The 22,652-nt window shown below is 52.0% G+C and overlaps 1 protein-coding gene across 12 annotated transcripts in view; it reads left to right on the top strand.

Moving 5' to 3' along the window:
* Positions 1-22,652, top strand: part of LOC147100184 (rho guanine nucleotide exchange factor 12-like) — a 278,585-nt gene that overhangs the window by 86,718 nt on the left and 169,215 nt on the right. For 8 of the 12 annotated variants that reach the window (XR_015073688.1, XM_085967596.1, XM_085967606.1 and 5 more), the window contains 6 exons: positions 3,285-3,379; positions 5,551-5,613; positions 15,774-15,872; positions 16,106-16,155; positions 18,063-18,120; positions 21,189-21,385. Coding sequence is in view for 11 of the 12 variants with exons in the window: in XM_085967596.1 (XP_085823722.1) it covers positions 3,285-3,379; positions 5,551-5,613; positions 15,774-15,872; positions 16,106-16,155; positions 18,063-18,120; positions 21,189-21,385 (562 nt within the window). In the remaining variant the exon portion in view is untranslated. The remainder of the gene's footprint in view (positions 1-3,284; positions 3,380-5,550; positions 5,614-15,773; positions 15,873-16,105; positions 16,156-18,062; positions 18,121-21,188; positions 21,386-22,652) is intronic. The other 4 variants (XM_085967602.1, XM_085967601.1, XM_085967605.1 and 1 more) reach the window with 1 other exon arrangement.

Below are 22,652 nucleotides of genomic sequence, written 5' to 3'. Positions count from 1 at the left end.
TCTAAACTCCAGTGAGTATAAGCCCAATCGACACAATCTCTCCTCATATGTCATTCCTGCCATCCCAGGTATCAGCCTGGTGAATCTTCGCTGCACTCCCTCCATGGCAAGAACATCCTTCCTCAGATAAGGCGACCAAAACTGCACACAATACTCAAGGTGCGGTCTCACCAAGGCCCTGTACAACTGTAGCAAGACATCCTTGTTCCTGTACTCGAACCCTCTTGCTACGAAGGCCAACATACCATTTGCCTTCTTAACCGCCTGCTGCACCTGCATGCTTACCTTCAGCGACTGGTGCACAAGGACCCCCAGGTCTCTTTGCATTTCCCCTTCTCCCAATCTATTGCCATTCAAATAATAATCTGCCTTCCTGTTTTTGCCACCAAAGTGGATAACCTCACATTTATCCACATTATAGTGCATTTGCCATGTTTCTGCCCAATCACCCAACCTGTCCAAATCGTACTGGAGTTTCCCGACATCCTCCTCACAGCTTACCCTCCCGCCCAGCTTTGTGTTGTCTGCAAATTTGGAGATATTACATCCAATTCCCTCGTCCAGATCATTAATATATATTGTGAACAGCTGGGGTCCTAGGACCGATCCTTGCGGTACCCCACTAGTCACTGCCTGCCACTCGGAAAACGACCCGTTTATTCCAACTCTTTGCTTTCTGTCCGCCAACCAGTTCTCTATCCAAGTCAATACCTTGCCCCCAATCCCATGTGCCTTAATTTTGCACGCTAATCTCTTGTGTGGGACCTTATCGAAAGCCTTCTGAAAGTCCAAATACACCACATCCACTGGTTCTCCCTTATCTATTTTACCAGTTACATCCTCAAAAAATTCCAGTAGATTAGCCAAGCATGATTTACCTTTTGTAAATCCATGTTGACTTTGTCCGATCCTGTCACTGCTTTCCAAGTGCTCTGCTATTACATCTTTTATAATAGACTCGAGCATTTTCCCCGCTACCGATGTCAGGCTTACCGGTCTATAATTCCCTGCTTTTTCTCTACCACCTTTTTTGAATAGTGGGGTAACATTAGCTACCCTCCAATCCATGGGTACCATTCCAGAGTCTATCGAGTTCTGGAAGATGATCAGTAATGCATCTACTATCTCTAGGGCCACTTCCTTAAGTACCCTGGGATGTAGACCATCAGGCCCTGGGGATTTATCGGCCTTCAGTCCCATCAATTTTCCTAACACCATTTTCCTACAAATACTGATTTCTTTCAGTTCCTCGCTTTCATCCGACCCTATGTTCCCCGGCATCTCTGGGAGGTTATTTGTGTCCTCCTTTGTGAAGACAGAACCAAAGTATGCATTTAGTTGGTCTGCCATTTCCTTTTTTCCCATTATAAATTCCCCTGATTCTGACTGTAAGGGACCTACGCTTGACTTCACTAATCTTTTTCTCTTCACATATTTATAAAAGCTTTTACAGTCAGTTTTTATGTTCCCTGCTAGCTTACTCTTGTATTCTATTTTCCCTTTCTTAATTAATCCCTTTGTCCTCCTTTGTTGACTCCTAAACTGCTCCCAATCCTCAGGATTATTGCTTTTTCTAGCCAATTTATATGTCCTCTCCTTGGATCTTATGCTATCCCTAATTTCCCTTGTTGGCCACGGTTGAGTCACCTTTTTTGTTTTATTTTTACGCCAAACTGGGATGAACAAATTCTGTAGCTCATCCATTTGGTCTTTGAATGTTTGCCATTGCCTATCCACCGCCAACCCTTTGAGCGCCATTCCCCACTCAATCCTACCCAACTCGCTCCTCAGACCATCGTAGTTTCCTTTATTTAAATTGAGGACCCTTGTCTCAGTCAACTACTTCATTCTCCATCTTAATGAAGAATTCGATCATATTATGATCGCTCTGACCCAAGGGGCCTCGTACAACAAGATTGCTAATTAATCCTTTCTCGTTGCATAATACCCAGACTAAGATGGCCTGATCTCTGGTTGGTTCCTCGACATATTGGTCCAGGAAACCATCCCGTAAACACTCCAGGAATTCCTCCTCCACAGTATTGTTACTAATTTGGTTGGCCCAATCTATATGTAGATTAAAGTCACCCATGATGACTGCTGTGCCCTTATTGCACGCTTCTTTAATTTCCCTTTTAATGCCATCCCCAACCTCCACCTTACTGTTTGGAGGTCTATATACCACTCCCACTAATGTTTTTTTCCCCTTAGTATTTCTCAATTCTACCCATACAGATTCCACATCATCAGAGCTAATATCCTTCATTACAATTGTATTAATCCCTTCTTTAACCAGTAATGCTACCCCACCTCCCTTTCCTTTTTGCCTATCTTTCCTGAATATCGAATACCCCTGGATGTTGAGTTCCCAGTCTTGGCCATCTTTGAGCCACGTTTCTGCAATCCCAACCAAATCGTATTCGTTTACCTCTATTTGCGCAGCCAATTCATCCACCTTATTACAAATGCTCCTCGCATTAAGACACAAAGCTTTCAGGCTTGTTTTTTTAACGCTCTTAAACTTATTAGAATTATTATTTACTGTGGCCACATTTGATTTAAATTGTTGATTTCTCTGACTGCCACATTTGTTTTTCTCCTTCCTATCTTTTGCTTTTATCCCTGTTTTCCTTTCCTCTGTCTCCCTGCTCAGGTTCCCAACCCCCTGCCATTTTAGTTTAAACCCCCCCGAACAGTGCTTGCAAACCTCCCCGCAAGGATATTTGTCCCGCTCTGGTTCAGGTGCAACCCGTCCGACTTGTACAAGTCCCACCTTTCCCAGAAGCAGGCCCAGTGATCCAGGAAACTAAAGCCCTCCCTCCTGCACCAACTCTTTAGCCACGCATTCATCTGCTCTATCCTCCTATTCCTATACTCACTAGCACGTGGCACCGGGAGTAATCCAGAGATTACTACCTTTTGAGGTCCTGCTCTTTAATCTGCTACCTAGCTCCCTAAATTCTTGTTGCAGGACCTCATCCCTCTTCCTACCTATGTCGTTGGTCCCAATGTGAACCACTCGTACCTACCCACCCATACACATGCACCCACATGCACACGGCGGCGACGGGACTGGGGGGTGGGGTGTTGGGGGCAGGGCGTTTGGTGTCAGAGCGTTGGGGCGCGGATGATTTCACGGTACAAGGGAGGACGTGCAATGTATACTATGGAACAGAAGCTGGAGTGAGGTGTGCGGTTTATATAACGGCAGCGAGTGGGTAGGAGCTGTACCGTATCTTGGTGCTGTGATGTGATTGTCAGGAGTGAGCTGTTCTCTGTTACAGGCAAGGAAGCGTGCTGAACAAGGACCTGTCGCCGGATAAGAAGCATGACAAAAAGAACTCCGAGAAATCTCCTCTCTACGAGTTTGACCCGACAGGTAAGATGTGTCTGGGGTCACAGCAACAACTTGTATTTATATAGCGCCTTTAACGTAGTAAAACGTACCAAGGAGCTTCACCGGAGTATTACAGGAAATTTTGTGTTATCCGGAGGCTAAATGTCTGGCGAGCTCGAGCCACCGGCAAAAATCAGGAGCCGTTTCATTAGTTTTTTTTTCTTTTCGTTGCTTTTTTCTCAACAGTCAAGCTCTGCAAGGTCTCGCTGAAGCTGTTGCTAAGCTACAGAGACGCTTGCAAGGTACGGCCGACTGTTTAGAAGCTGTCAACAGGGTTTGTTGCCAGATACGGAGCTCAAAATCTCCGTATGTTTCAACATTAGCGCTGGTTTGTCCGGCAGTTTTGATCTAACGGCAACAGCTCGGTCCCGTCGGTGCCGGATAGCACAAAGTTTCCTGTATAAGACAAAAAAATTGAGCCACATAAGGAGAAATTAGGGCAGGTGAAGAGGTAGGTTTTAAGGAGCGTCTTAAAGGAGAAAAGAGAGATAACGAGGCGGAGAGGTTTAGGCAGGGAATTTCAGAGCTTAGAGCCTAGGCAGCAGAAGGCACGACCACCAAAGGTTGAGCGATTATAATCAGGGATCCTCAAGAGGGCAGAATTAGAGGAGCGCAGATATCTCGGCGGGGGGAAGCGCCAATATAGGTCAGCGAGCACAGGGGTGATGGGTGAACAGGACTTGGTGCGAGTTAGGACCCGGGCAGCCGAATTTGGGATGACCAAGTTTACGTAGGGTAGAATGTGGGAGGCCAGCCAGGAGTGTGTTGGAATAGCCAAGCCTAGAGGTAACAAAGGCATGGATGAGGATTTCAGCAGCAGATGAGCTGAGGCAAGCACGGAGACAGGCGATGTTACGGAGGTGGAAATAGGCGGTCTTAGTTATGATGCGGCTATGTGGTTGGAAGCTCATTTCAGGGTCATATATGACGCCAAGGTCGCGAACAGTGTGGTTCCACTTTCTGCTCCCAGCCTCCAACATCGGGGTTTGGCCACCAACTTGTGAGCGGTTCAAGTGATGGTGAAACGTGCTGGTCACAAGCTTCCATCATTAAACTCTCATTCCTCGAGTGTGGTGCTGATGGTTTTACTGTAAGCTGTGGCTGTACGTTGCCTGATTGCTCATCCGCAGTAGATCCAGGCGTAGCTCACACTCTCACTGAGTTCCAGGAGCAGTGAGTGGCCGGGCCTCCGTTCCCTCAATGCCTCCCTGCTCTGGTGTTCAGTGTTCAAGTTATGGCCGAAAAGTGTGTCGAGCTTCCTGGGCTGATCGGGGAGGTGCAGCCGGCTCAGGAAGATGCTCACACTTATCCCTATAACTGACCACAGCTGAAGCAGCTGATTCCCGGTGACGGTAACTCCACTCCCGGAGCCGCACTGCACCAACAATGTTTCCGTTCCTTCGGCTGCTCGACTGCTTATGACTGTCTTACAGCGAAAACAGCAGAGACAGGATTTAATCGAGCATAACTACGCCTGTAGTTTCACTGAGGCAGCTGGGCTGGAGGTAACCTCGTAGAAGAGGAGCTGCTGAGGAAGGAGTCACGGAGGTGGCTCATTCTCATTGTTTAGTTCATTGGCCACAATGAGTGAGCACGTTTGCTGAGCTAACTGTCGCTAAATCAGGTCAGCCTGTGTCACTCTCGCACGCACACACGCGCGCGCACACACACACACACACACACACACACACACACACACACACCTGCTAGCCCCACAGTTTGAGATGTGAATATTTGAAACACATGATAAAATCAATATTCTCCAGATGAAAGTTGAATTGTTGGAGTGATGGGTTAGGGGGCAGACTGGGGGATGGGTGGGTGGGAGAAGACTGAGGGGTGGGGGGTGCTGAGTGAGTGCCGATCTCCTGTGTTGCTTGTGGCCATCAATGTGTTAACAGCACTGCCAGCTTTTGGTTAAAATAATTGTCTTTTTAGATTTTTAACCGTTCATGTTGCACATTAACCGAATGATGTTCCGGTTTCTCTTGTATGCTGTGTTTGTGTAGTATGAAACTGCTCATAGCTGTGTGTCTCTGATGTGTATGTGTTTCTGTATCACACTGTATCTGTAAGACAGGCTGTGTCTTTACATGTCTTCCCCACCCCCACCTCTCCCTCTCTTGCTCTTTATTTTTTCTGCTGTTGTGCAGAGAGTTCGTCCAAACAAAAGAAGCCAAGGTTCAGTTGCGATGAGAGTAAACGCGAGTCCAACGGTAAGCTGTGTGGCAGTCCGAGCTTGGCTGATCGCTTGCTTGGTGTCGCTGACTGCCTCTGTGTGCAAGTGTTGTGTTTTGTTGCTTGTTGGGAGGGAGATGTGCTTTGGTTGCTTCACTCGCCCTCTGTGCTGCCCAGCAGAACGCGGCCCCGATCCCACACAATAATCACCCAAACCTGCCTCCGATGGGGCATTGAACCTAGGCTGTAAACCTCATTATAACGTTTAGCCGCTGGACCCTGAGCAAAATCCCCGTTTGTATCGGATCACATCTCACAAATTAAAACTAAAATGTAAACATGAGCCAAACCATCCTCACGGTGTGTGAGCCTGTCTCGGGTGTCCGTGTGTGAGCCTGTCTCGGTGTGTCCATGTGTGTGAGCCTGTCTCGGGTGTCCGTGTGTGAGCCTGTCTCGGGGTGTGTGTGTGAGCCTGTCTCGGGTGTCCACGTGTGTGAGCCTGTCTCGGTGTGTCCATGTGTGTGAGCCTGTCTCGGTGTCTGTGTGTGTGAGCCTGTCTCGGTGTCTGTGTGTGTGAGCCTGTCTCGGTGTCTGTGTGTGTGAGCCTGTCTCGGGGTGTGTGTGTGAGCCTGTCTCGGTGTCTGTGTGTGTGAGCCTGTCTCGGTGTGTGTGTGTGTGTGAGCCTGTCTCGGTGTGTGTGTGTGTGTGAGCCTGTCTCGGTGCCTGTGTGTGTGAGCCTGTCTCGGTGTCTGTGTGTGTGAGCCTGTCTCGGTGTCTGTGTGTGTGAGCCTGTCTCGGGGTGTCTGTGTGTGTGAGCCTGTCTCGGTGTCTGTGTGTGTGAGCCTGTCTCGGGGTGTGTGTGTGTGAGCCTGTCTCGGGGTGTCTGTGTGTGTGGGCCTGTCTCGGTGTCTGTGTGTGTGAGCCTGTCTCGGTGTGTGTGTGTGTGAGCCTGTCTCTGTGTGTGTGTGTGTGTGTGTGTGTGTGTGTGTGTGTGTGTGTGTGTGAGCCTGTCTCGGTGTGTGTGTGTGTGTGAGCCTGTCTCGGTGTGTGTGTGTGTGAGCCTGTCTCGGTGTGTGTGTGTGTGTGAGCCTGTCTCGGGGTGTCCATGTGTGTGAGCCTGTCTCGGTGTGTGTGTGTGTGAGCCTGTCTCGGTGTGTGTGTGTGTGAGCCTGTCTCGGTGTGTGTGTGTGTGAGCCTGTCTCGGGGTGTCCATGTGTGTGAGCCTGTCTCGGTGTGTGTGTGTGAGCCTGTCTCGGTGTGTGTGTGTGTGAGCCTGTCTCGGTGTGTCCATGTGTGTGAGCCTGTCTCGGTGTGTGTGTGTGTGAGCCTGTCTCGGTGTGTGTGTGTGTGAGCCTGTCTCGGTGTGTCCATGTGTGTGAGCCTGTCTCGGTGTGTGTGTGTGTGAGCCTGTCTCGGTGTGTGTGTGTGTGAGCCTGTCTCGGTGTGTCCATGTGTGTGAGCCTGTCTCGGTGTGTGTGTGTGTGAGCCTGTCTCGGTGTGTGTGTGTGTGAGCCTGTCTCGGGGTGTGTGTGTGTGAGCCTGTCTCGGTGTGTGTGTGTGTGAGCCTGTCTCGGTGTGTGTGTGTGTGAGCCTGTCTCGGGGTGTGTGTGTGAGAGCCTGTCTCGGGGTGTGTGTGTGTGAGCCTGTCTCGGTGTGTGTGTGTGTGAGCCTGTCTCGGGGTGTGTGTGTGTGAGCCTGTCTCGGTGTGTGTGTGTGTGAGCCTGTCTCGGTGTGTGTGTGTGAGCCTGTCTCGGGGTGTGTGTGTGTGAGCCTGTCTCGGTGTGTGTGTGTGTGAGCCTGTCTCGGTGTGTGTGTGTGAGCCTGTCTCGGTGTGTGTGTGTGTGAGCCTGTCTCGGTGTGTGTGTGTGTGAGCCTGTCTCGGTGTGTGTGTGTGTGAGCCTGTCTCGGGGTGTGTGTGTGAGCCTGTCTCGGTGTGTGTGTGTGTGAGCCTGTCTCGGTGTGTGTGTGTGTGAGCCTGTCTCGGTGTGTGTGTGTGTGAGCCTGTCTCGGTGTCTGTGTGTGTCAGCCTGTCTCGGTGTCCGTGTGTGAGAGCCTGTCTCGGGGTGTGTGTGTGTGAGCCTGTCTCGGGGTGTGTGTGTGTCAGCCTGTCTCGGTGTGTGTGTGTGTCAGCCTGTCTCGGTGTCCGTGTGTGTGAGCCTGTCTCGGTGTCTGTGTGTGTCAGCCTGTCTCGGTGTCCGTGTGTGTGTGTGAGCCTGTCTCGGTGTCCGTGTGTGTGAGCCTGTCTCGGTGTGTCCGTGTGTGTGAGCCTGTCTTAAGAACATAAGAAGTAGGAGCAGGAGTAGGCCATACGGCCCCTCGGGCCTGCTTCGCCATTCAATAGGATCATGGCTAATCCGAACCTAGACTCACGTCCACTTCCCTGCCCGCTCCCCGTAACCCCTAATTCCCTTATCAGCTAGGAAACTGTCTATCTCCGTTTTAAATTTATTTAATGTTGCAGCTTCCACAGCTCTCTGAGGTAGCAAGTTCCATAGATTTACTACCATCTGAGTGAAGAAGTTTCTCCTCATCTCAGTTTTGAAAGGGCAGCCCCTTATTCTAAGATTATGCCCCCTAGTTCTAGTCTCACCCATCAGTGGAAACATCCTCACCGCATCCACCCGATCAAGCCCCCTCACAATCTTATATGTTTCGATAAGATCACCTTTCATTCTTCTGAATTCCAATGAGTAGAGGCCCAACCTACTCAACCTTTCCTCATAAGTCAATCCCCTCATCTCCGGAATCAACCGAGTGAACCTTCTCTGAACTGCCTCGAGAGCAAGTATATATTTTCTTAAATATGGAAACCAAAACTGTATGCAATATTCCAGGTGTGGCCTCACCAGTACCCTGTATAACTGAAGCAAGACTTCCCTGCTTTTATACTCCATCCCCCTTGCAATAAAAGCCAAGATTCCATTGGCCTTCCTGATCACCTGCTGTACCTGCAAACTAACCTTCTGTGTTTCATGCACCAGGACCCCCAGATCCCTTTGTACTGTAGCACTTTGCAGTTTCTCTCCATTTAGATAATAACTTGCTCTTTGATTTTTTCTGCCAAAGTGCATAACCTCACATTTTCCAACATTATATTCCATCTGCCAAATTTCTGCCCACTCACTTAGCCTGTCTATGTCCTTTTGCAGGTTTTTTATGTCCTCCTCACTCACTGCTTTCCCTCCCATCTTTGTATCGTCGGCAAACTTGGATATGTTGCACTTGGTCCCTTCCTCCAAATCGTTAATATAGATTGTAAAGAGTTGGGGTCCCAGCACTGACCCCTGCGGAACACCACTAGTTACTCATTGCCAACCCGAGAATGATCCCAACTCTCTGTTTTCTGTTAGATAGCCAATCTTCCACCCATGCCAGTACATTCCCCCCAATCCTGTGATTTTTTAATCTTGATCAGTAATCTTTTGTGTGGCACCTTGTCAAATGCCTTTTGGAAGTCCAAATACACCACATCCACTGGTTCCCCGTTTATCCACCCTGTTTGTTACGTCCTCAAAGAATTCGAGCAAATTTGTCAAACATGACTTCCCCTTCATAAAACCATGCTGACTCTGTCCGATTAATTTATGCTTATCCAAATGTCCTGTTACTGCTTCCTTAATAATGGACTCCAACATTTTACCAACCACAGATGTTAGGCTAACTGGTCTATAGTTTCCAGCCTTTTGTCTACCTCCCTTTTTAAATAAGGGCGTTACATTAGCAGTTTTCCAATCTGCTGGGACCTTTCCTGAATCTCGGTGTCAGTGTGTGTGAGCCTGACTTGGTGTGTCCGCGTGTGTGAGCCTGTCTCGTTGTGCGTGTGTGTGAGCCTGTCTCGGTGTGTGTGTGTGTGAGCCTGTCCTCGGTGTGTGTGTGTGTGTGTGAGCCTGTCTCGGTGTGTGTGTGTGTGTGAGCCTGTCTCGGTGTCCGTGTGTGTGAGCCTGTCTCGGTGAGTGTGTGTGTGTGAGCCTGTCTCGGTGTGTGAGCCTGTCTCGGTGTGTGTGTGTGTGAACCTGTCTCGGTGTGTGTGTGTGAGCCTGTCTCGGGGTGTGTGTGTGTGAGCCTGTCTCGGTGTGTGTGTGTGAGCCTGTCTCGGTGTGTGTGTGTGAGCCTGTCTCGGTGTGTGTGTGTGTGTGAGCCTGTCTCGGCGTGCGTGTGTGTGAGCCTATCTCTGCGTGTGTGTGAGCCTGTCTCGGGGTGTGTGTGAGTGCCTGTCTCGGTGTGTGTGTCAGCCTGTCTCGGGGGCTGTGTGTGTGTGAGCCTGTCTCGGTGTGGGTGTGTGAACCTGTCTCGGTGTGCGTGTGTGTGCGCCTGTCTCGTGTCCGTGTGTGTGAGCCTGTCTCGGTGTACGTGTGTGTGTGTGAGCCTGTCTCGGTGTCCGTGCGTGTGTGCGAGCCTGTCTCGGTGTCCGTGTGTGTGAGCCTGTCTCGGTGTACGTGTGTGTGAGCCTGTCTCGGTGTACGTGTGTGTGTGTGAGCCTGTCTCGGTGTCCGTGCGTGTGTGCGAGCCTGTCTCGGTGTCCGTGTGTGTGAGCCTGTCTCGGTGTCCGTGTGTGTGTGAGCCTGTCTCGGTGTCCGTGTGTGTGAGCCTGTCTCGGGTGTGTGTGAGCCTGTCTCGGGGTGTGTGTGTGTGTGAGCCTGTCTCGGTGTGTGTGTGTGTGTGAGCCTGTCTCGGTGTGTGTGTGTGTGTGTGCCTGTCTCGGTGTGTGTGTGTGTGTGAGCCTGTCTCGGTGTGTGTGTGTGAGCCTGTCTCGGTGTGTGTGTGTGAGCCTGTCTCGGTGTGTGTGTGTGTGAGCCTGTCTCGGCGTGTGTGTGTGTGTGTGTGTGAGCCTGTCTCGGTGTGTGTGTGTGAGCCTGTCTCGGTGTGCGTGTGTGTGAGCCAGTCTCGGTGCGTGTGTGTGAGCCTGTGTCGGTGCGTGTGTGTGAGCCTGCCTCGGTGTCCGTGCGTGTGTGTGAGCCTGCCTCGGTGTCCGTGTGTGTGAGCCTGTCTCTGTGTGTGTGTGTGTGTGTGTCTGTCTGTCTGTCTCGGTGTGCGTGTGTGTGTGTGTGTGTGAGCCTGTCTCGGTGTGTGTGGGCCTGTCTCGGTGTGCGTGTGTGAGCCTGTCTCGGTGTCCGTGTGTGTGAGCCTGTCTCTGTGTGTCTGTCTGTCTGTCTGTCTCGGTGTGCGTGTGTGTGTCTGTCTCGGTGTGCGTGTGTGTGAGCCTGTCTCGGTGTGTGTGGGCCTGTCTCGGTGTGCGTGTGTGAGCCTGTCTCGGGGTGTGTGTGTGTGAGCCTGTCTCGGTGTGCGTGTGTGAGCCTGTCTCGGTGTGTGTGTGTGTGAGCCTGTCTCGGTGTGTCCGTGTGTGTGAGCCTGTCTCGGTGAGTGTGTGTGTGTGTGAGCCTGTCTCGGTGTCCGTGTGTGTGAGCCTGTCTCGGTGAGTGTGTGTGTGTGTGAGCCTGTCTCGGTGAGTGTGTGTGTGTGAGCCTGACTCGGTGAGTGTGTGTGTGTGAGCCTGTCTGGGTGAGTGTGTGTGTGTGAGCCTGTCTCGGTGAGTGTCTGTGTGTGAGCCTGTCTCGGTGTGTGTGTGTGTGTGTGAGCCTGTCTTGGTGTCCGTGTGTGTGTGTGAGCCTGTCTCGGGGTGTGTGTGTGAGCCTGTCTCGGTGAGTCCGTGTGAACCTGTCTCGGGGTGTCCGTGTGAGCCTGTCTCGGTGTGTCCGTGTGAATCTGTCTCGGTGTGTGTGTGTGTGAGCCTGTCTCGGTGTGTCCGTGTGTGTGAGACTGTCTCGGTGTCCGTGTGTGTGAGCCTGTCTCGGTGTGTGTCTGTGAGCCTGTCTCGGTGTGTGTGTGCGTGTGTGTGAGCCTGTCTCGGTGTGTCCGTGTGTGTGAGCCTGTCTCGGTGTGTCCGTGTGTGTGCGCCTGTCTCGGTGTGTCCGTGTGTGTGAGTGAGCCTGTCTCGGGGTGTGTGTGTGAGAGCCTGTCTCGATGTGTGTGTGTGAGCCTGCCTCGGTGTCCGTGCGTGTGTGTGAGCCTGTCTCGGTGTCTGTGTGTGTGAGCCTGTCTCGGTGTGTGTGTGTGTGAGCCTGTCTCTGTGTGTGAGTGTGTGTGTGTGTGAGCCTGTCTCGGGGTGTGTGTGTGAGAGCCTGTCTCGGTGTGTGTATGTGTGAGAGCCTGTCTCGGTGTCCGTGTGTGTGTGAGCCTGTCTCGGGGTGTGTGTGTGTGAGCCTGTCTCTGTGTGTGTGTGTGTGTGAGCCTGTCTCGTTGTGTGTGTGTGTGTGAGCCTGTCTCGGTGTGTGTGTGTGTGTGTGTGTGTGTGTGTGTGTGTGTGTGAGCCTGTCTCGTTGTGTGTGTGTGTGTGAGCCTGTCTCGGTGTGTGTGTGTGTGTGTGTGTGTGTGTGTGTGTGTGTGTGTGTGTGTGTGTGTGTGTGTGTGTGTGTGTGTGTGTGTGTGTGTGTGTGTGTGAGCCTGTCTCGGTGTGTGTGTGCGCGTGTGCGCGCGTGTGTGTGTGTCGGGGTGCGTGTGTGTGTGTGAGAGCCTGTCTCGGGGTGCGTGTGTGAGCCTGTCTTGGTGTGTCCGTGTGTGTGAGCCTGTCTCGGTGTGTGTGTGAGAGCCTGTCTCGGTGTGTGTGTGAGCCTGTCTCGGTGTGTGTGTGTGTGTGTGAGCCTGTCTCGGTGTGTGTGTGTGAGCCTGTCTCGGTGTGTGTGTGAGCCTGTCTTGGTGTGTGTGAGCCTGTCTTGGTGTGTCCGTGTGTGTGAGCCTGTCTTGGTGTGTGTGTGTGTGAGCCTGTCTTGGTGTGTCCGTGTGTGTGAGCCTGTCTTGGTGTGTCCTTGTGTGTGAGCCTGTCTTGGTGTGTGTGAGCCTGTCTCGGGGGGAGGGGGGGTGTGTCTGTCTGTCTGCCTGTCTCGGGGTGTGTGTGTGAGCCTGTCTCGGTGTGTCCGTGTGTGTGAGCCTGTCTCGGGGTGTGTGTGAGCCTGTATCGGTGTGTGTGTGTGTGAGCCTGTCTCGGGGGGAGGGGGGGTGTGTCTGTCTGTCTGCCTGTCTCGGGGTGTGTGTGTGAGCCTGTCTCGGTGTGTCCGTGTGTGTGAGCCTGTCTCGGTGTGCCCCTGACACACACTGGTGCTTGTACTGCTCATACTTGTGCTCTAGTATGTTTCCCTGCCCGCCCGTCTGTGCTTGTGCTGGAGCATGCCGACATAAGTATATCAAAAGGAAAAGACTGGTGAAAACCAAAGTTGGTCCATTGCAGTCAGATACGGGGGAATATATAATGGGAAATAAGGAAATGGCAGATCAACTAAATGCATACTTTGGGTCAGTCTTTACGAAGGAAGACACAAAAAACCTCCCTGGGATATCGGGAAAAATAGGGACATTGGCAAAGGAGGAACTGACGCAAATCAATATCTCTAAGGATATGGTGTTAAGGAAGCTAAAGGGATTGAAGGTGGACAAATCCCCAGGGCCTGATAACATGCATCCTAGGGTACTGAAGGAGGTGGCCCTAGAGATAGCGGATGCACTAAGGATGATTTTTCAGAATTCATTAGACTCGGGAACAGTGCCGATGGATTGGAGGGTAGCTAACGTTACCCCACTATTCAAAAAGGGGGGTAGGGAAAAAGCAGGTAATTACAGACCTGTAAGCCTTACATCAGTTGTGGGCAAAATGCTGGAGTCCATCATTAAGGATGAAATAGCGGAGCACTTAGCAAATGGGGACAGGATAGGACAGAGTCAACATGGATTTACAAAGGGTAAATCGTGCTTGACTAATCTATTGGAATTTTTTGAGGGAGTAACTGGTAGAATAGATGGGGGAGAGCCAGTAGATGTGGTGTACCTGGACTTCCAAAAGGCCTTCGATAAGGTCCCACATAAAAGATTAGCATGGAAAATTGAGGCTCATGGGATAAAGGGGAAAGTTTTGGCGTGGATAGGGAACTGGCTGTCAGATAGAAAACAGAGAGTTGGAATAAACGGCTCATTTTCTGAATGGCAGGCAGTAACAAGTGGGGTACCACAGGGATCTGTCCTGGGCCCCCAGCTGTTCACAATTTACATTAATGACCTGGATCAGGGAGTCGGATGCAGCATTTCCAAATTTGCAGACGACACTAAACTAGGAGGGGGGGTGGGCTCAGAGGAAGAGACCAGGAAGCTCCAGAGCGATTTGGACAGACTGGGCGATTGGGCGGATAAATGGCAGATGCACTATAATGTGGACAAGTGCGAAGTTATCCACCTTGGGTGCAGGAACGGGAGGGCAAATTATTATTTAAATGGCAATAGATTGGGAGAGGGGGAAGTACAGAGAGACCTGGGTGTTCTTGTACACCAGTCACTGAAGGCGAGCATGCAGGTGCAACAGGCGGTCAAGAAGGCAAACGGTATGCTGGCCTTCATAGCAAAAGGGTTAGAATACAGGAACAGGGATACCTTGCTGCAGCTGTACAGGGCACTGGTGAGACCACACCTCGAGTACTGTGTACAGTTTTGGTCGCCTCATCTGAGGAAGGATGTTCTTGCCATGGAGGGGGTGCAGCGGCGATTCACCAGGCTGATACCAGGAATGGCGGGAATGACCTATGAGGAGAGACTATGTAGTTTAGGGATGTACACACTGGAGTTTAGAAGATTGAGAGGGGACCTCATAGAAGTGTATAAAATTCTGACAGGTCTAGACAGACTGGATGCAGAAGGAATGTTTCCCTTGGCGGGTGAGAACAGAACTAGAGGACATAATTTAAGGATAAGGGCTAAACCATTTAGGACAGAGATGAGGGGGAATTTCTTCACTCAGAGAGTGGTGAACCTGTGGAACTCATTGCCACAGAGGGCAGTGTACGCCAGCTCATTAAATATATTTAAGAGGGAATTAGATATATTTCTACGGGCAAAAGGGGTTAAGGGTTACGGAGAGAAGGCGGGGACGGGATACTGAATTAAAGGATCAGCCATGATCTCATTAAATGGCGGAGCAGGCACGAAGGGCCGAATGGCCTACTCCTGCTCCTATCTTCTATGTATCTATGTATCTGTCCCCTACTCTGTAAATCTCTCGGCCAGATTTCCCCATCGTAAAACCAGCTTTGCTTCTCTCACTTCTCCGATTCATGTGTGCATGCTCAGTCTGTGAAATGTCTTGGGATGTTTTGTTTCATTAAAAGGGCTGTATAAATGTGAGTGATGTTTCTTGTTTGTGGAATTTATCACTGGATAACAGACAACCCTTGACACCATTCCCTCTGTTCCAGCATCTCATTGCAAGCTGTGATTCCGTGTTTAAACTTTGGATTCCTGCAGATGCCGATCTCTGCAGTCGGTGCCCCGCTGTCTGGCCGGTGTCCGATTCCGCGCTGTTTCATTGGGCAGCTTATACATTTCAATTTAGAACCTTCTAGAAGAGAAGTAAAGATCCCATCAGTTGGGTGTAAATGGTTTAAAAACACTGCGGGTTTCTCCGAGTGCTGAAGTTTACCGGAATGCTGCTGATCTGCCTGTCGAGCCTCAGTTACATATTGAGAGGGTTATCCGTGGTCCCCCGGGGTAGACCTTCACTTTGTGCAATAATGTAGAACGCGTGATTGCGTGTCTTCAGCCCGTTTTACAGCTCTCCCCATTTTTATTTCTGTTGAAGTCAACAGAAATCAGGAGGGATGTAAAACCATCTGTCAACTCGCTTTCACCCGCCCTGCACTAATGGCACAAAGTCAAAATTAGGCCAGTGTTTCCTCACTGTGGTCCGAGTGACATTGAATGTGAGGTTGTACTGGAGCAGCTTGTGTAGCATTGAGGCTGAGAGTGAGGGAGTTGAGCTCGTTCAGTTATGTGTTTAATATTTAGATGGCACCTCAGCCTGCTTTATTTTTCCCAAATTCAGAAAATGATTTGAGGTGGGGGAGTTCTGGCTCGAGTGGGAGGGGGTTGGGGTGGGGTGAGAAAGAGGGGGGGATTCTGGCCCCTGGGGGAAAGGGGGGGGGCTGGGGATAGCAGTTCTGGCCCTGGGGGAGTGGGTGAAAAAGAGGGGGTTTCTGGCCCCAGGGGAGTGGGGGGTTCTGCCGTGGGATTTGGGGGATTCGTTCCTCCACTATCGTTGGGTGTGTTTGGTGTTTGCCTGCACCACCACCCCCCTTCCCACCCCCAGCTTCCTTTCCCTTACGTGTGAGAGTATTTCAGGAAGTTATTCACTGATTTCACTTGTTCTCTGTCTCTTTGTAACCAGGTCTGGTTCAGCGCTGTGTCATAATCCAGAGAGATGAGAATGGATTTGGCCTGACAGTCAGTGGCGATAATCCTGTGTTTGTCCAGTCCGTCAAAGAGGGTAATTCTGCACCAACTGCACACTTCACAAAACTTTCTCTACTGATTATTGGAAGCTGATTTTCTGCCTCGTTTTAAAGTAATTTAAATGTTCCCTTCCTAATCTTTACAATTACATCTGGAAACTTCAGTAAAACGCACCCAACATTCTGAAGCAGGTTCCTTGTGAAATACGATAGAGAGCATTTGCCCCGTTGGGTTCTGGTTCTAACTCTCCGTATGTTTGTCTGACAGATGGGGCAGCTGTGCGTGCAGGTGTGCAGCAGGGAGACAGGATCATTAAGGTGAGGTCGATCATCTGTTCGCTCCAGTGATTCACAAGTAGAGTTGTTACGAGTGAGCAAGTTGTGTCAGTGGGAATGAGGGATACTTACCTGATTGAAGCTGATGGTTTGAGTTTGGGAGTTTGGAATTTGCCACTCACTAACGCTGAGTGTTCACAGAGCCTGGCGTGCACTGCTGCTCCCCTCTCCGGCGTCCCTTGCCTCTCCGGTGCCTGTGAACACTGTATCCGGGTGATATCTGCCCAGCAGAAGCTCTAGAATTGTACCGTTATCTATTCACTTTTTAACTGCTTGCCACATGTGCTGGACAATCCGAGTGCATATTTCTCGCAGGCACCTTCCTGCGTCTTGCAGAATGATTTCATTCCACACGTTATGCTCTTGAACTTTTGACCCACACTATTTCAACCAATACTTTACAGAACCAGCTTAATTACTTCTGTAAATCTTTGGCTACATCGAACACCAGGCTCCAGTTTCAGTTTAATTAGAAGCCTTTCACACAGAACTTTGTCAAAAACTTTCTGAAAGCCCAAGTAAACGATAACAAAGATTTCCACTATCTTCACAGAATCATAGAATCACAACATCTGTAACAACCTCAGAAAATTAAGGTGTTTTGTCAGGCAGTATCTTCCCTTTCTAAATTCATGCTGGTTATCTCTTACTGAGTTAATGGTTTACCAACTTTCTTCAGTCTGAGGTCCTGTTACTGATCTAAAAACAGAAAATACAGGAAATACTCAGCAGGTCAGGCAGCATCTGTGGAGAGAGAAACAGAGTTAACGTTTCAGGTTGGTGACCAATGGCTGGCCATCGATGGTTGGCTAATAGAACTTCAGTTTCCTGGCTCACATTTGTCAGCCTTTTGAAACTCAGGCACATGTCCCAGTGATCCCTTCATGGCCCACAAACCTGACCCTAATCTTCGCTGTAGAACTGGTCATCTGGCGTGGTGGGGGGGGGGGGGGGGGGTGGGGGGGATTTGTTCGTCATCAGTCCTGCTAACTTCAATACGCCTGCCACACCATCGCTCTCTTCCTCTCTCTCACTGACACACTCCACACTTCCACACTCTCGTGTTCTCTCTTGCATTCTCGTTAGCGCTCCGTCTCGTGCTCTCCGTCTTGCTGGCTCTTTCGCCCCCCCTTCTCTTTGGCTCTCCCCCCCCACTCCCCCCCCTCTCTTTGGCACTCTCGCCCCCACTCCCCCTCCCCCCCCCTCTCTTTGGCTCTCCCCCCCCCCCCCTTCTTTGGCTCTCTCCGCCCCCCCCCCCCTCTCTTTGGCTCTCTCCCCTCCACACTCTTTCCCCCCCCCCCCCTCTCTTTGGCTCTCTCCCCCCCCCCCCCCCGCCCTCTCTTTGGCTCTCTCCCCTCCACACTCCCCCCCCCCCCCCCCCCCCCCTCTTTGGCACTCTCGCCCCCACTCTCTGCAGGCTCTCTCGCTATCTGCGCTCGCTCGAGTGTAGTCACTTTTTTTGATTCTCATTGGTTTGTGCTGTGTTTCGTTCCCTGAATTTAATTTCTGGGGGCGGTTCCACGGCCTGTCTTTGTGCGCAATCCAGGACAGTGAGTGTCAGCGAGCTTTTCCACTGTGGAGGCATCACAGCCACATCTGATCCCGCGATCACCCATTGATCAGACTGGGGCATTTCCCAGCAGGAGTCAGTGGATTGTGATCAGGAGCAGGAACCCTGGCTCATTTGTTTTGCCAGTGTGTCGGTTGCTTACTTGCAGACTACGGGTCAGTTCAAGAATGTTTTGATGAATTGTGATTCTCTTTAGTTCTGATTCCCTCCTTCAAATAAACACAGACCCTTGTGTCTGTCGAGGGCAGAACACATCCAGCTTTACGTGTGCATTGTATCAGCAAATACTGGCCGGTTAATGATGGTGTTTTATCTGCAGGTTAATGGAACGCTGGTCACGCATTCGAATCATGTGGAGGTGGTCCGATTAATTAAGTGTAAGTGAACCAGGGGCTAATGAGAAGTCTTCCCAAAGTCCGGGACGGTCACCAACCATCCCACAGGTCTATAGAGTCACGCAGTGTGCAATCTGTCCCGTCCCGTGTACAATACTATCAACATTGTGACACACAGTGAAGGTATTTAGCAGCCAGAGTGTGATCATTCAGCAGCCAACCTTAATGAAAAACAAATCACTGTCCCCCACCCAGCATTCGCACATCAGCACCTCCTCTCCCTCGCCCACACACAAGTGTGTGCTGACACACAACTTACACGGCATTTATTAGTGTATATTGGTGCCTGTGATATTGCATACTGACACATTTTTCACCCGATGGTTACTGGATACAGAGGACGTTAGTTGCCATGAAAGAGATAATTGCACTAAAACAGCACCGTGTTACATTATTGCAACATTTGAATAAGGCCATGGAATCTTTAATGTTCAACTGAACAGACACACAGGGCCAGAGTTTAAACATCACATCCAAAAGATGGCAAGTCCACCAATACAGCACTCCCTCAGTACTGCCCCTCCGACAGTGCAGCGCTCCCTCAGTACTGCCTCCTCCGACCGTGCTGCGGAGGCTCCCTCAGTACTGCCCCTCCGACAGTGTGGTGCTTCCTCAGTACTGCCCCTCCAACAGTGCGGTGCTCCCTCAGTACTGCCCCTCCGACAGTGCGACGCTCCCTCAGTACTGCCCCTCCAACAGTGCAGTGCTCCCTCAGTACTGCCCCTCCGACAGTGCGACGCTCCCTCAGTACTGCCCCTCCGACAGTGCGGCGCTCCCTCAGCACTGACCCTCCGACAGTGCGGCGCTCCCTCAGCACTGACCCTCCGACAGTGCGGCGCTCCCTCAGCACTGACCCTCCGACAGTGCGGCGCTCCCTCAGCACTGCCCCTCCGACAGTGCGGCGCTCCCTCAGCACTGCCCCTCCGACAGTGCGACGCTCCCTCAGCACTGCCCCTCCGACATTGCGGCGCTCCCTCAGCACTGCCCCTCCGACAGTGCGGCGCTCCCTCAGCACTGCCCCTCCGACAGTGCGGCGCTCCCTCAGTACTGCCCCTCCGACAGTGCGGCGCTCCCTCAGCACTGACCCTCCGACAGTGCGGCGCTCCCTCAGCACTGACCCTCCGACAGTGCGGCGCTCCCTCAGCACTGACCCTCCGACAGTGCGGCGCTCCCTCAGCACTGACCCTCCGACAGTGCGGCGCTCCCTCAGCACTGACCCTCCGACAGTGCGGCGCTCCCTCAGCACTGACCCTCCGACAGTGCGGCGCTCCCTCAGCACTGCCCCTCCGACAGTGCGGCGCTCCCTCAGCACTGCCCCTCCGACAGTGCGGCGCTCCCTCAGCACTGCCCCTCCGACAGTGCGGCGCTCCCTCAGCACTGCCCCTCCGACAGTGCGGCGCTCCCTCAGCACTGCCCCTCCGACAGTGCGGCGCTCCCTCAGTGCGGCACTCCCTCAGTACTGCCCCTCCGACAGTGCGGCACTCCCTCAGTACTGCCCCTCCGACAGTGCGGCACTCCCTCAGTACTGCCCCTCCGACAGTGCGGCACTCCCTCAGTACTGCCCCTCCGACAGTGCAGAGCTCCCTCAGTACTGCCCCTCCGACAGTGCGGCGCTCCCTCAGCACTGCCCCTCCGACAGTGCGGCTCAGTATTGCACTGGAATGTTGGGCCGAGATCATGTACTCACGTCCTGGAGATGGGTTTGACCCAAGGGCAGGAGTGTTAGCAATTGAGCTGAACTGACAGGTGGATAAGGTTAGAGGAGAGCAAGATGCACGCGCTCAATGTAACTCTCAAATCCTGACGCTCTGCCTTCACATGGACTCGGAAACCCGAGTGAAATTGCGTACTTGTCTGCAATTCACTGTCTGATCAAAATAATGAATTTTAAGGGTTACTGGTAACTGAGCCACCCATCTGCAGCAGTCCAGCTCTAAATGTGGTCTGTACAAGGGGTCCCTGTAAAGCTGGGCTCTGCTGCAGTCTTATCTCGGTTCTGATCTGGGGAAGTGAATATTACTACAATCACCATGTCCCAAATCCTTCAGTGAAGCAGTTGCTCATTCAGCGGCAAAACCGCTGGGTGATTCTGTGGCAAAGCTTTCAGATTGGTCATTGAGGGGTTCATGAGCCTCATCTTTCGCTGTTGGCCAGAAAGAAAGAAAGACATGCATTTCTATAGCTCTTTTCACAACCTCAGGACATCTCAAAGTGCTTTTTACAGCCAATGAAGTACTTTTGAAATAACATCTGCAGTATTTTGCTGAAGTACTTTTGAAGTACTATCTGCAGCAGGTATGTACAGCAGGCACCTCAAAGCACTGGAGAGGTACCACCAATGCTGCCTCCGCAAGATCCTGCAAATCCATTGGCAGGATAGGCACACCAACGTTTGTGTTCTCGCTCAGGCCAGCATCAAAGCTTTGACCACGCTCGATCAGCTCCGATGGACGGGCCACATCGTCCGCATGCCCGATACGAGACTCCCAAAACAAGCGCTCTACTCGGAGCTCCGACACGGCAAGAAAGCCCCAGGTAGGCAGAGGAAACGCTTCAAGGACACCCTCAAAGCCTCCTTGGAAAAAGTGCAACAACCCCACCGACACCTGGGAATCCCTGGCCCAAGACTGCACAAAGTGGAGGAGAAGCATCCGGGAAGGCGCCGAACACCTCGAGTCACTTCGCTAGGAGCAAGCGGAAGCCAAGCGCAAACAGCGGAAGGAGCGCACGTCAACCCAAGCACCCCACCCACCGTCTGCCCCACCTGTGACAGAGACTGTAGGTCCCGCATTGGACTCATCAGTCACCTGAGAACTCATTTTTAGTGTGGAAGCAAGTCATTCTCGGTTCAGAGGGACTGCCTAAGACGACGACGACTTTTGAAGTGTAGTCACTGTTGTAATGTAGGAAACGTGGCAGCCAATTTGCGCACAGCAAGCTCCCACAGACAGCAATGTGATGATGACCAGATAATCTCTTTTAGTCAGTAACTGTTGTCACTGGTGGTTTTCCGAGATGTGCAGACTGAATGTTTTCGTTTCTGTTACCAGCTGGCTCATATGTGGCTCTCACGGTCCTGGGCCGTCCCCCTGGCTCTCCCCAGATTCCGCTGCCCACCGTCGATGGAGATGCCGGGGCTTTCTTCTTCCCTGGACAGCAAGGTCCGGTATTCCCAAATCCAACGTTTTCCCCACATTCTCCGACCAGCAGCTTACCCGAGCGAATCACCAGCCCGATGCCGGTGGCGGTGAGTGGGCGGAGCTTTATTCTCATTCAATTATTAACTGATTTCAGGTATCTCGAAGGAAGCTGCCCATTCCCAAGAGGTGTAACTGGGCAACAGCTCCCTGCAGCCTCGGCCAACCGGTAGATTCAGGCAGGACTTGATGCTGTGTGAAGTGTCCTCTGTCTGATCAGCTCCCTCTTTGAGTGGCAGAAATCTCTATCATTCTTCGTGTGTACGATTCTCTGTTCTTGACAGAAGTTGCTGCAAATTAGCTCGGGAAGAGGTCACGTGACCTTTTCACCCATAGTCCTCCTTACTTGCCCCGTACTCAACTTTGGCATGTTCTGTTGTCAGCCGGCCGGGCGCTGCGGGCCACTGCCAGCCGGCCGGGCGCTGCGGGCCACTGCCAGCCGGCCGGGCGCTGCGGGCCACTGCCAGCCGGCCGGGCGCTGCGGGCCACTGCCAGCCGGCCGGGCGCTGCGGGCCACTGCCAGCCGGCCGGGCGCTGCGGGCCACTGCCAGCCGGCCGGGCGCTGCGGGCCACTGCCAGCCGGCCGGCTAAACAGCAATTACACTGTTTGCTCCCTCTAGTGGTGAAAATGGTGCATCACCGCTAGAGCAGCTGAGGAGTTTGTGGAATTGCGGCCCCGTACAGTCGGATAGATAGGGCCCACCACAGTCCCACCACCTCCCCAGGAAGTGCCCAACTCCTGAGGGGCCTGTGCATCAACCGTGTGTAAGGCTTATTGAGACTCAATTTCTATTTAAATTAGGCTGGCGCTGCCTGTTGCTTCATGAGAGGCCAAATAGAAAAATATTGGTCTCTGTGCCTCACTCTCTGCCTCTGGCTGCCTCCCTCCCGCTGGCCGGACCCTGTCTGTCTCCCTGTCTCCCTCTCTCTGCCTCAATCTCTCTGTCTGGCTCTCTTTCTGTCTGGCTCTCTTTCTGTCTGGCTCTCTTTCTGTCTGGCTCTCTTTCTGTCTGGCTCTCTTTCTCTCTGGCTCTCTTTCTCTCTGGCTCTCTTTCTGTCTGGCTCTCTTTCTGTCTGGCTCTCTTTCTGTCTGGCTCTCTTTCTGTCTGGCTCTCTTTCTCTCTGGCTCTCTTTCTCTCTGGCTCTCTCTCTGTCTGGCTCTCCCTCTCTGTCTGGCTCTCCCTCTCTGTCTGGCTCTCTCTCTCTCTGTCTGGCTCTCTCTCTCTGCCTCGCTCGCTCTCTCTCTCTCTGCCTCTCTCTCTCTCTGCCTCGCTCGCTCGCTCTCTGCCTCGCTCGCTCGCTCTCTGCCTCGCTCGC

Source organism: Somniosus microcephalus, chromosome 26, assembly GCF_052327205.1.
Source record: "Somniosus microcephalus isolate GS21.2 chromosome 26, FLI_Smic_1.0, whole genome shotgun sequence".
Classification (NCBI taxonomy): Eukaryota; Metazoa; Chordata; class Chondrichthyes; order Squaliformes; family Somniosidae; genus Somniosus; species Somniosus microcephalus.
Note: the sequence above shows the minus strand (reverse complement) of the source record. Positions and strands in the feature narration are given on the sequence as shown.